The following is a 13,152-nucleotide window of genomic DNA, read 5'->3' as shown; positions in this document are numbered from 1 at the left end:
GCCTAATTTACATTTTTAAATAAAATGTTTTGATGCCAAACTGTTCCAATGCCTAATTTACATCTTCAAATAAATCAGCCAAATCGGATAATTTTTAGAGTTCAAGATTTTTTAGAATGCTTCCCTACTGAATCTGTAGAACGGCCGTAGCACTATAGGAAATGGGACCACATTTTCTGACCAAAATTAATATTTCAAGAACGGAACAAGATAATTAAGTTCTGATTTTTGATTTGAGTTCACATGGTCAATAGATTTTAAATTGGGCGTGGCACCGCCCACTGTTTAAGAAGAACATTTAAAATAATGTATAAAATATAATAAAATAACGCCCTTTTTTTAAAATAGCATGCTAACTCAAAAACTAAGTAAGATATTTCAATTTATTTTTTTTTAGGTGTGTTATTTTGTTTTTATACCCTTGCAGAGGGTATTATAATTTTGGTCAAAAGTGTGCAACGCAGTGAAGGAGACATCTCCGACCCTATAAAGTATATATATTCTTGATCAGGATCACCTCCTGAGTTGATATGAGCATGTCCGTTTGTCTGCCCGTCTGTCTGTTTCTACGCAAATATATGTTTTCGATATATATCCGGTTTTAACTGCAAGGGTATATAAATTTCAGCTCCGCCCGAAGTTAACTTTCCTTTCTTGTTTTTTTTTCAATTAAAAATCTTAGTTTAAATCTCTTTTTACTTAGTTTAAATCGACTTAGTTTAAATCCCTTTTTAAAAATGAGATTTTATTCTAAAAATTTGTTTGCTAGACTACTTAAATTTTTACTTTTAAAGACAACACAGACACATGTAATGTAATGAGAACACGAAATAGTTTTATTATTGATTTTACATACCTTCATAACAATTCATTGCAAGTTTCAGGATTGCAATGTATCAGCTGGTTAAATGACCGCGCTAAATTAACAGGGTTGCAATAAAGCTCAAAAAAATTTATAATTATATTTATTTGGAATGTCTGTTCATCAAAATTTTGTGCACATTCAAAAAATAGTTTCATAATTTTTTCGATTTTATGCCGCACTGGGACCATAGTGCAGTGGTCGGCACGGCCCTATTTTTATACTTGTCTATACTTATAATTTTGTCCAAAAGTGTGCAACGCAGTGAAGGAGACGCAGTGACCCTATAAAGTATATATATTCTTGATCAGGATCACCTCCTGAGTTTATATGAGCTTGTCCGTCTGTCCGTCCGTCCGTCTGTCTGTTTCTACGCGAACTAGTCTCCCAGTTTTAAAGCTATCATCTTGAAACTTTGCACACACCCTTCTTTCCTTTGCACGCAGTATATAAGTCGGAACGGCCCGGATCGGCCGACTATATCCTATAGCTGCCATATAACTGATTGATCGGAAATGGTATAACTTTCGTGTTTTTGAAGATAGAAAGCTGAAACTTAGTACAGATTCTATTTTTGTTTGCTGATATATATTTTTCAGTTGATCCAACCTACCAAATTTCATTAGGATCGGCCGACTATATCTTATAACTGCCATATAACTGAACGATCCGAAATGGTATTTGGTAAATATACCAACTTAGGTATTTTTGAAGATACAAGCTTGGGAATTTTTTTTATATTTTGTTTTGTATTTTTTAGAATTTGTAATTATTACAATACAAAATTGTAATTTTTTTTAGATTTTGTATTGTAATAAATTTGTTTTATTATGATATTTTCATAAGGATCGGCTAACTGTATTCGATGTTTGCGGTATATATATCCGGTTTTAACTGCAAGGGTATATCAACTTCGGCTCCGCTCGAAGTTAGTTTTCTTTTCTTGTTTTGAATATGCAAACTTTTTGTAAATGTGTAAGACTTTTGACTTACTATTCAAATTTTTCTAAAATTTAATAGGAAGATGACGAAGATGACATTGAGAGTAACTTTGAGTACGACAACAGTTTCCTGAGCGACGACTACAAAAATGTCGTGGATAAATTGGATAAAGTCCTACTTAGCCAAGTTAAATCTAAAAACACTTTATCCAATAATCAACCTGTGCCCCACTCAAAATGTCTAGACTTAGAAAAAAAAAAAAATGCTGATGAAAATATCAAGTTTTCAAATAACTCAAGACCTGTTTCAAACAAAAAAAAATATTTTAATCGATCTACAAATAAAAATCAAGGAAATCTTTCATATGAATACGATGAAAATGAGCATATATATGAAACCATTCCAGAGGATTTTGAATCTGAACCTCTTTATTGTTCACCTTATCAAAGTTCGAACTACATGATGGCAGTGGGTTCTTGCTCACCTGCAACAATAACGGCACCGATCGAAATAGAAACAGATGTTTTGAAAACAGCAATGCAACAACAAACTCAACGTGTCGCCCAATGGCTGGGCTTAAAATCGCAATGTTCTAAGCCTATACAAAATGTTGATCAACCAAAAGCAACAACATCAGGTCAGCTTCCCGAATGCAATCGTATTTTCACATTACGGAGCACAATGACTTGTACAAGTCGATCAAGCAGTAGTGGAGTCGTATATAGCTTAAATCGCCCAAGTAATATTCCTTACGAAAAAGTTGATAATTGCTTAAGCGCTTACAGCACTTCAGACTCATACAATCGTGCGCCGCCTTACATAAACACATTGAATGCTGTTGATGAAACCATCTTGAACTCTAAACTCGATGATATTGATCATGCCGTCGACTCTGCAGTTTCCCAAAGTGCGGCTTTTCTTACATCTCCTTTAAGTAGTATGTTACTTTTACCGTTTGGAAAATCAGGACGCATTGGGCTTTGTTCTGCTAACTTGGACACAGCTTATATCACCGGTATGTCAAAAATTTAAACATAGATGTGATAATCTTAAAAGTTTTTCCATATATGGGTGTCTTTTAATTTTGTTAGTGCCTAATTCCGTACATAAAAATTTTTAATATATCATTGCAGAGGATATAATAATTTCAGTCAAAAGAGTGCAACGCAGTAAAGGAGACATCTCCGACCCTATAAAGTATATATATTCTTATCAGTATCACCCCCTGAGTTGATATAAGCATTTCCGTCTGTCTGTCTGTCCGTCTGTCTGTTTCTACGCAAACTAGTCTCTCAGTTTAAAAGCTATCGTTTTAAAACTTTGCACACACCCTTCTTTCCTTTGCACGCAGTATATAAGTCGGAACGACCCGGATCGGCCGACTATATCCTATAGCTGCCATATAACTGATCGATCGGAAATGGTATAACTTTGGTGTTTTTAGAGTTAGAAAGTTCAAATTGTACAAGAGAGCTATTTTTGGCAAAATAATACGACATGCCAAACTTCGACTTCGAACGATCGGAAATGACCCAACTATCATGTTTTTAAAGATAGAAGTCTGTAACTTGGTACAGATTATACTTTTAGTCAGTTGATCCGACCTACCAAATACCATAAGGATCGGCCTACTATATCCTATAGCTGATAATTGCTTAAACCTATTTTAACCATATAACTGAACATTCGGAAATGGATTTTGGAAGAAATACCAATTTTAGTATTTTTGAAGATAGAAGTGTGGTTCTTTCTTTTAGATTTTATATTATAATAAATTGGGTTATATTATCATACTCCCATAAGGATCGGCCAACTATAAGGCGTTATATCTCCGGTTTTAACTGCAAGGGTATATCAACTACGGATCCGCCCAAAGTTAGCTTTCTTTTCTTGTTATTCTTACAATTATTCTTAAAATTGGTTTCAATCATGCGATATCATTGATAACACAGTGCGACAGTGATTTGAAACTTTTGAAGAGACCTAGTAGGAATTGTTCATTAGGTTGAATATAGTATAAAATCGTGTTTGAAATTTTTCTGACACCCTCAAAATCTTGATTTATTTTAGAAAAAACGTTTTTCGGGACTTTTTTGCTCTTAAAAATTCCTAAACTCGTAATTTTTAAAATTTTTGACGTTTTTTAATAGTTAAATGTTGTAGCTTTTGAAAAGAAAATAGATCTTGAATTTATTTCAACAAAAAGGATCAAATTCGTACGCACAAAACTGACATTTTGGATTTTTTGTCGTGTTTTTCGGACAGTGACGCCATTTTTTCGGTACAACTTCCAAGAAATGGTATCATTTTTGACACATATCAATATTGTCTCGTTAATTTTAAATAAAACAAGACCAATTTCATTAGGAAATTATAAAAAATGGTCAAGTTATAACGATTTTGGACAAGTCAGTCCAATCTTGCTAGCGTTCCGGAGTAATAGTGTGCCCTTCCATTTCGCTTATTCCTTTCTTTTACACATTTTTACACACTCCGGATTACACACTCCGGAGCGCTAGTAAAATTGCACTGACAGGGATATTTTCCTGCTCTCTGGCAATTAAATATTCCATAACATTTCGAGAAGTTATGGGATTCATCGAAAGCGCGTTATAAATTGGATTCAATATTTTTCGAACCCTTCGCTATCCAGAAATAAAAAAGGCTTTCCATCGGTGGTCACAAACTTTAGAATTGAAGACACGATTGTTGCTTCACTGGTTTCACATGAAATTTTCCTTTTTTTTTATATTTTGTTGCGCTATGTCGTCGTCAATCTCAAAATCATTATAAATTCCAGCACGTTTTGCAATTAAATGGCGTTTCAAATTTGTTATGTGAGAGCTTGCTAACTTCACACCGCAAACATTGCACTTAGACTTATTGTCTTCTGCATTAAATTGAAAAAAAATTGAACTTTTTTATTGTGATCGCGACCCATCTTGACACAAGAATTAATACACTCCAAACGCACCAAATCCACCAAAGCAAGTGTGATTTGCAACATGTAAATTACAAGTCATTCGCATATACATACACTCGTACAAAGGCAAAAGACTTTTATTTTCTTCGCTCGTTGCAAAATGGTCAGCGAATGACCAGAGCAAAAAGGACACGCAAAATTTGTTTTTGGTTGAGCACAGACCGTTCGTTCAGGAAACACAGGTGAAAGGTTCTTGTGTGACCTTTTCCGCACCTGGTGTGTTTTTTGGTGACTACAAGAAACGGTCAACTGTTATTTGCGAGCTCTGCTTTCAACTCCCATTTTGCCGCTTTTATTTTATTGAAAAACTGCTTAATAATTCTTCAAGTTTTGTGAATTTATTAAACTATTATTTATTTTCATTCGCTGAAAATACTCTAAAAGTATAAAAAGTTCTAAAGAGCTTTAATTCTTTTATTTTCTTCGCTCGTTGCAAATTGGTCAGCGAATGACCAGAGCAAAAAGGACACACAAAATTTGTTTTTGGTTGAGCACAGACCGTTCGTTCAGGAGACACAGGTAAACGGTTCTAGTGTGACCTTTTGCGAACCTGGTGTCAAAACGGTCAACTGTTATTTGAACAATTCCTACTAGGTCTCTTCAAAAGTTCCTCAAATTTTTTTATTTTTTTGTCGCACTGTGTAATTATTGATGCCTAGTTCCTAACGAGATGCTATCTTAATATTGTAGATCGCTTTCTTTTGGCAATAAACTTGAAGAGCCGTTTCTTACAGGCCTCTTATGTGGCCTGTCTTTCCAAAACATGTGGTAATCGCTAGTTGGGAAGTCCAGTGGATGCAAAAAACCTCTCATCCGAGCTCACAGAGCTTCTGGCGCGTCACCAAAGATGTCAGTGGTCTGGCGTTGTCTGGATTTATTTATTTATTTATTATTAACAATGATCTGTTATTTCTATATTATTATAACTAAGAGTAAGGATAAGGATAAGAGTAAGGATAAATTAAGTTAAATGATATTCCATAATTTTGGATTTAATTACATCTAGGGATAGTTCAGGGGACAATAAATGGGACAATGAGTTATATTTTTTACAAATAACACGGAATGGATGGTGTTCCGCAAAATTAGACCTAGAAATCGGTAACCAAAGGGGTCGGAAGGATATAGTTACTCTATTAGGCACAGAAAACATTAATTTTTCAAGAAGTACTTGTGAGTCAACCTGTTCAAGAATAAGCACATGAAGTAGCATAACCCCAGCACAAGTACGGCGCTCTTTTAAAGGAGGTAGGTTTAGTAGTTTTAACCGGCAATTATACGACGGGAGGGAAGTGGCAGTATCCCAGTTTAACCTTTTTAACTCAAATAGCAAAAACTGCTTTTGAACTGATTCCATCCTCCTTTGTTGAACAAAGTATTGCGGACTCCAAACGCTTGAACAGTATTCCAAGATAGGACGAACCAACGATACGTATAGAGTTTTAGTTGTGAAAGGATCATCAAATTCTTTAGACCAACATTTGATAAAAGCTAGCACACCTCTGGTTTTATTAACTGTTAGTGATATGTGGTCGTTGAAGGACAACTTATTGTCAAAAATTACTCCAAGATCGTTAATTAGAAAAACACGATCTAAGACGTTATTCCAAAGAGAGTACGAAACGATGTGAGGCACTCTGCGATTGAACGTCATAACCTTACACTTAGAGCAGTTAAGCAAAAGGAGATTGTTTGAGCACCACATGAAGACTTCGTTAAGGTCTAGTTGCAGGTGTCTATGAAGGAAATCGTCTGAGAAAGAAAGACATAACTTGACATCATCAGCATACATAAATGTAGTAGCATAGTTCACAACACTAGGTAAATCGATGACAAAAAGAACAAACAGAAGAGGTCCTAAGTGACTACCTTGTGGGACACCAGATGAAACATTTATAATCTGTGATGAAGTGTTTTTAAACAAAACACGCTGCGTGCGGTTCGATAGATAAGAGGTCAACCACTGTACTATATGTGGAGAAAACCCCAAAAGACACAGGAGGAGATGGTGGTTCACAGAGTCAAACGCTTTACTAAAGTTAGTGTACACCACATCAGTTTGCATGCGGCTCAGAAAACCTCTGTGGATAAACGAAGTGAATTCAAGAAGGTTAGTTGTGGTAGAGCAATGCTTGACAAAACCATGCTGTGAAGTGGAAATAATGCTTTTACAAAAATGTTGCAGTTGGAAAGTAACCAGTTTCTCAAGCAGTTTGGGAATCGCAGATAGCTTAGCAATCCCCCGGTAGTTCTCAATAAGTGCTTTAGAGCCTTTCTTATGAAGCGGAATAATAAAAGATTCATTCCATCTCTTGGGAAGACATGCCAGCTCCAAGGACAAGTTGAATAAGGTAGTGAGAGGATAGCAAAGGATATCAGAACAGTACCTTAGAACACAGCTAGGAACATTGTCAGGACCAGCAGAGAATGATATATCTATTGTTGAAAGAGCTTCGAACAGATCCTGAATTCGAAATTTTGAAAAGTAAATGTTGTTAATATGTGGTAATTTATAAGGATAAGAAGAATTGTGGTTATATGAATCGGACGAATAGGTGGTTTGAAAAAATGACGCAAAGAGATTAGCAACACATTGCTCAGAAGAATGTGAAATATTTTTATATGATAGGGAAGGAGGAAAAAGATTTGATTTACGTTTCATATTGACAAAAGAGTTGAAGGAGCTTGGATCGTTTCGAAAGTTTACCTTACAATTCCTGATATACTGCTTATAGAGTTGATCGTTGAGAATAATAAACTGGTTGCGAACATAAAGAAAGTTTGACTGGTGGCACATCGATCCTGACTTAAGAAACTTTTTGTAAGCTCTGGATTTCCTGTTCTTAAGAAACAACTTTCTCGTTTATTATACCAAGGTGTTTATTATACCAAATTTGTTCAAGGCATTATGAATTATTTCGTAAAACGAATACGTAGCTGCTTCAATTGTGTTTATAGATGAAAGAAAATTCCAATCGATTTCAGCTAAATGATTCCGAAGGGCCATAAAATCAGTCTTTCTGAAGCATTTGAAACGAGGTTTAGCATTAAAGCAAGCATCATTGTGAGGCACATCAATTAACACCGATGCTAATAGTGTAGGGTGGTGAAAGTCTTCAGGAAGCGATAGCGGCGGGGACCGAATGACTGTCACAGAGGATGACACATTAGAAAAAATAAGGTCCAGAAATCTGCTATGAGTGTTATGAATTGGATTAATTTGGAGCAGGGCAAGATCGGTTAAGCCATGGATAAAGTCGTTATGACAACTGGAAAGCAAGGAATTGTCTACCTCAGACGGGATCCAGGAAATGATGGGAAGGTTGAAATCTCCCATGATTAGGATTAAATCACGGTCCTTGGCCAACGAAGAAACAGACCTAGTGGCATCAAGATGGTGAAAGTACACAATATCTTCAGCCATGGGAGGAATGTATGAACAGGTCAGGAAAATATAAGACGAGCCTGTTAAAATTTTCACCGCAATGAACTCAATTCCGAACTCGTTCGTGAAAGGAATAATTTCAGAAGGGTACTCATTAGTAACAACAATGAGGACACCACCTGCAAAAGTTGGACGATCCAATTGAAACACTATGAATTTGGAAACAAGAATTTCATAATCAGAGACAGAGGAGTTAAGCCCAGTTTCAGTAAGCACGATAGCATCAAAATCAAAAGAAGCACTCTTTGTAAAAAATTGGCTCAGCTTACCCAGAATACTTCTAACGTTTTGATAGCAGCAGGAAAATACTGTTATTTAGTTTTTTGAAGCAGTTTCTGCAGGACTAGGATTCTGAGCGTCTTTTGCTAGGAATTCATGAATGATACTGTGCTCAGGCCAAGCTACAGGATCAAGTGCTTTTTCAAGGTAGGAATCAGGTAGAACTATTTTAAAAGAAGAAATAGAACGCTTATGCTTAAAGTTAAACTTAAAAACAGCTATTTCATTAGGAGCTAACTTAAGATGGTTTAACAGGTGACTCCTGACATCATCAACAGTATCATCCGGCATAAGCCGAGAGATAAAAATGGCCTTACGAGGAGCAACCGCCCTCAGCGTAAGTCCAGAAGATCTAACTTCAGGCGCCACATCAACCAGAGGCCTTGGAGACATCACAGCTAGAGCAGAGGGTAGGTTGTCCAACGATGGGGGTTGTCCAACGATGGAGGCTCCAATATGAGAGGTGGCTCGAGATTTGTACTCGGTACGCTGATCGCTTCTTGCAAGGGATAAATATTAGAGTGCCCTGAAGGAAGGCTCATCAAGTCCCTTGGTACTGGAACAGCATAAGTAGGTAGACAAGTAGGCGACGGTAAAATGTTTGGTGTTGAAAATTCATCGACTTGTACAGCATGGGATATAGGGGTATTCAGTAATTTAGCAGTCAGCAGGTTGTTGTTCGGAATTTTTCGTCTGGGGGATTTGCTTAACAACTTTAGCCCAAGGAATGGAGTTTCAAGAGCGAGGAATTGCTCATTAAGGGCCGAGAATCGCTTGCGGACATCTAGGAAACCATTTCTCGTCTGTTTCATAAAAGTCCGCATCTCTGACTCAATTTCTCTACAAGCGATGCAAGACCATGTCAGGCCAATTTTCTTGTTGATAAGGTCACTTATCCGTCCATTGTGTCCTCCTTCAGCACATTTAATATGTGAGCAGTTATTGCAGAGCCAACAAGACAGGTATGAGTCACCCGTGATGGTTCCACCAAATTCACATTTTTTTGCTGTGCAAGTAAGACTCATTTTTGACTTCTTTTTTGACGGAATGCAGACCACTGTAATAGCGTGTAAAGAATTTAGGCTCTCTGAAGCACTCTGTAGCCGAGAGTGGTCGATCAGATCGGATGTAAGAGATGACGATACAAAAGAGATGTGCAACGAAGGTTCGGCGTCGTGAAGAACAACAAACTCCACAGTAACTATGATGTAACGGGTTACGTCCGGAGAGTACAGCTCGGAGAGACTTATATTGGAGAGTATAGTTAAAGCGCAACAGGGATAACTTTAACCGATTAAATGTATAAATTGGAAAAAAATAGTTCAATGAACTTATTAAGTCGAATTTATTTTTAGGGATTAATTGTTATATTTCAACTTGTCGTAGAAGGAGAAAGCTTGAGTTCAAGATCGAAAATAATTGCAAACTGGCAAGAGCGATCGAAGAAACACGTCCGCGTACGGCAAGTGAATATACAGAACAAGAATAACGATTCGGCCTCTGCTTGGCCTGGCCTCTTTGACATGTGTGCTTTCCCTCCTTTCCCGTTGTTGATAGTACAGGTCGGAATTTAGCGTTTTTCCATTAAGGTTTGCGCTTCATGGTGTCATAAGTGCTTAACTTTTCATCGCCAAGCACTATTCGCTTTAGAATCGGGTCGATTTTGTTGCGATTCAGAAGCGATTGGCATACATCCATATGTTTTTCATACGTTTCAAAAATTTTTTTCTTTCGTCAACCCATACTTCGAGCTCTTTTTTTTGTATCCAAGCTTCTTCAAATGGTTTATAACGGTTTTATGACTCATGCCCAGCTGTTGGCCTATGCTACAGCTGCTACTATGCCGGTCTCTCACGACCAATTCAGCTATTTTGTCGCAATTTTCGACGACAGGCTTTCCGGAGCGTGGCGCATCTTCGATCACCTCTGCACCAGAACGAAAACGTTCTGAAACCATCGTTGTGCGGTGGAAATAGAAACTGTATCTGTAATAAGCTTTTAAAACAATATACAAATAGTTTTAATTAAAGCCATGTGCTTGTATGTATTTTTCCATCTTCCGCCACGCTTATTAGTGTGACCATTCTTCGATAACATTATAATACTTAATATCTATCAAACTTTTTTTTTTTTTTTTTTTTTTTTTTTTTTTTAAATCTTAACTTAATACCATCCGTATCTTTGAGGAGGCTTTATGGATCTTCCAGTTCGCGAAACTTGTATCTCGGTTCCAATTTTAGTCTCGTCCTCGTCTACCAATTCGTCTTCATTTTCAATTTTTTCACAATTCAATTCATTTTCAATACTTTCATTAATAATATTCTCAGTCTTACTTAATCTAACATCGTTTTCGGGTTGTCTTAAATTACTATTAGTTATAGGAATCTCTTTGTTTTCACTTAACTTTATACTTATACTATCATAAAAATAGTCAATATCTTCACCGACGTTTCCTCCACTTATTTTATTCATAAATCTTCTATTTCTTCTGAAGTGGTTATTAAAATCATCCCTTATGATATAAGACCTTTCATTTACTCTTTTTTCGACTACACTTTAACCCACTCATTTTCTTTTTTTCTAAACTGAACCCTATCACCTTTAACAAATGGACGCAGGCTTCTTGAGTGCATGTCGTAGTATTTTTTTTGTTTCTTTTTTTTTCGATAAACTTCCGTGAGATTATTTCTTCATTAATTATCTTTCTATATAACGCAGTCTTCTTTATTGGTAATTTGGTCTTGCACATTCTTCCAAAGCGTTGTATTCAAGAATCCTATATTGATAATCATTTACTTGTGAGCAACGTTTTAGGATATTTTTTGCTATTGCCACTCTTTTTTCTGCTAATCCATTGCTCTGAGGATAATTAGGGCTTGAAAACTGGAGTACTGCATTACACTCATTGGCAAAAGATCTGAACATAAAGGAATTAAATGGACTGTTGTCACACTTTAATTTTGATGGGTAACCATATTTATTAAAATTCTTTCTGAGTTCTTCAATAATATGTGAAACCGATTTTCCCTTAAGCTGACTAACAATCAAAAAATTAGAGTATGCATCAAAAATCGAAAGGAAATCCTTTCCACCGTAATGAAAGATGTCCATTCCTACCATGTGAAAAGGGTATTCTGGTGTTTCGTCTTCTACCATGGGTTCCTTCGGATTTTTCCTACGAAACTTCTCACAAACTTCGCAAGCGAATACAAGTTCTTTTATCTGGGAATTCATATTTGCCCAATAATACAGTTTACGTGCTCTAGCTAATGATTTCTCTATCCCTAAGTGAGGGTCGTGTACCTGTTTTAAGATCTGATTTGGCAATTTAAATGGGATTACTAATCTGCATAAGCGAAATAGGAGACCATGTTCAAAATGCAATTCTGATTTATGTTTATAGAACGCCTGACAAAACTTATCTAACTTACGAAAAGATGGCCATCCTTTTTCTACGAACTCAACAACCTTCTGATAATTTTCGTCATTTGCCAAAATTTTGCGATAACAATTGTAGTTTTCCTCCGATAAGCATGCTGCTCGGGTCACTGTGTGAATCACTGTGGCTAAGCCTTGAATTTCTACTTCATCCGGTAGTTGCGCTCGTGAAAGACAGTCAGCTACTAACATGTCTTTTCCTGGGGTGTATTTAACGGACATATTAGTATATTTCAGTAGATATAGAAGCATTCGTTGCAGCCTCATTGTTACTGAATCGATGTCCCGCTTTAGAAGAACTTCCAAAGGCTTGTGATCACTTTGTACTAAAAATGTAGGATAACGCATCCAAGACCATCTTTTGAAGCATCCGTTTGGATAACAACAGGCTTAGTTTTATCATACACTGCCAACACTGGGTCATTGGTCATTAAGTTCGTTTTGATGTTCTGTTGTCCATTCAAAAGGAGTGTCAAGTCTGGTAAGATTCCTAAGCTTTGCGGTTCTTTGTCGCTTGGTGTTTTAATTTTTTCAATTGCTTCCAAATGCTTTCTTTGTGGTTTAATTGTTCCTCCGGAGAGGACGTGACCCATAAACTCAATTTCCGCTTTCGTATATTGAACCTTGTTGGGGTTGAAACGTATACCATTTAGTTCTGCGCGTTTTAAAACTTTCAAAAGTGTTTCATCATGGTCTTCAAAACTTTCTCCTAAAATTCCTATGTCATCAAAGTATATAATGACATTCGGTAAATCCCCAAAAATTTGTACCATGTTCCGTTGAAACATTTCAGGAGCACTATTAATTCCAAAAGGGACTCGATTGAATTTGAATCTACCAAAGGGAGTCATAAAAGTTGTTAAGTCAGAGCTGGCTTCGTCTAATTCCATTTGCCAAAACCCATGGGAAAGGTCTAGAACAGTAAAAACTTTCTTACGGGATAGCTGTGCCATAAAATCTTCTATTGTTGGTATTAAGTAATGTTCTCGTTTAATTGCATTATTCAGTGGCTTGGGGTCTAAACAAAGTCTCGGGTCCATAAACTGGAATAATTTTATTGGCAGCATGAGACCTATTTTTGCCTTTATCTTAACTGTAAAATGTGCCGTATTTTCTCTTTATTTTGCTCCATGTTTGCGACGCTATAACTCACGAACAACTAAAAAGAAATAAAAAACTTTCCAAAAAGCGTGAACCTATTCG

At 36.4% G+C, this 13,152-nt stretch overlaps 1 protein-coding gene across 7 annotated transcripts in view; it reads left to right on the top strand.

Moving 5' to 3' along the window:
• The window catches only part of Slip1 (SLo interacting protein 1), a 52,260-nt gene that overhangs the window by 19,845 nt on the left and 19,263 nt on the right, over positions 1-13,152 (top strand). For 4 of the 7 annotated variants that reach the window (XM_043213522.2, XM_043213520.2, XM_043213519.2 and 1 more), the window contains one exon: positions 1,883-2,819. The exons of 2 other annotated variants lie outside the window; for them this stretch is intronic. In XM_043213522.2, the coding sequence (XP_043069457.1) occupies positions 1,883-2,819 (937 nt within the window). Of the gene's footprint in view, positions 1-1,882; positions 2,820-11,914; positions 11,953-13,152 lie in introns of those variants that run through there. One more of the 7 variants, XM_070282315.1, reaches the window with a different exon arrangement.

The sequence above is a fragment of the Drosophila bipectinata genome, chromosome 4 (genome assembly GCF_030179905.1).
Source record: "Drosophila bipectinata strain 14024-0381.07 chromosome 4, DbipHiC1v2, whole genome shotgun sequence".
Lineage (NCBI taxonomy): Eukaryota > Metazoa > Arthropoda > Insecta > Diptera > Drosophilidae > Drosophila > Drosophila bipectinata.
The sequence above is the reverse complement of the archived record's forward strand: the minus strand, read 5'-3'. Positions and strand labels throughout refer to the sequence as shown.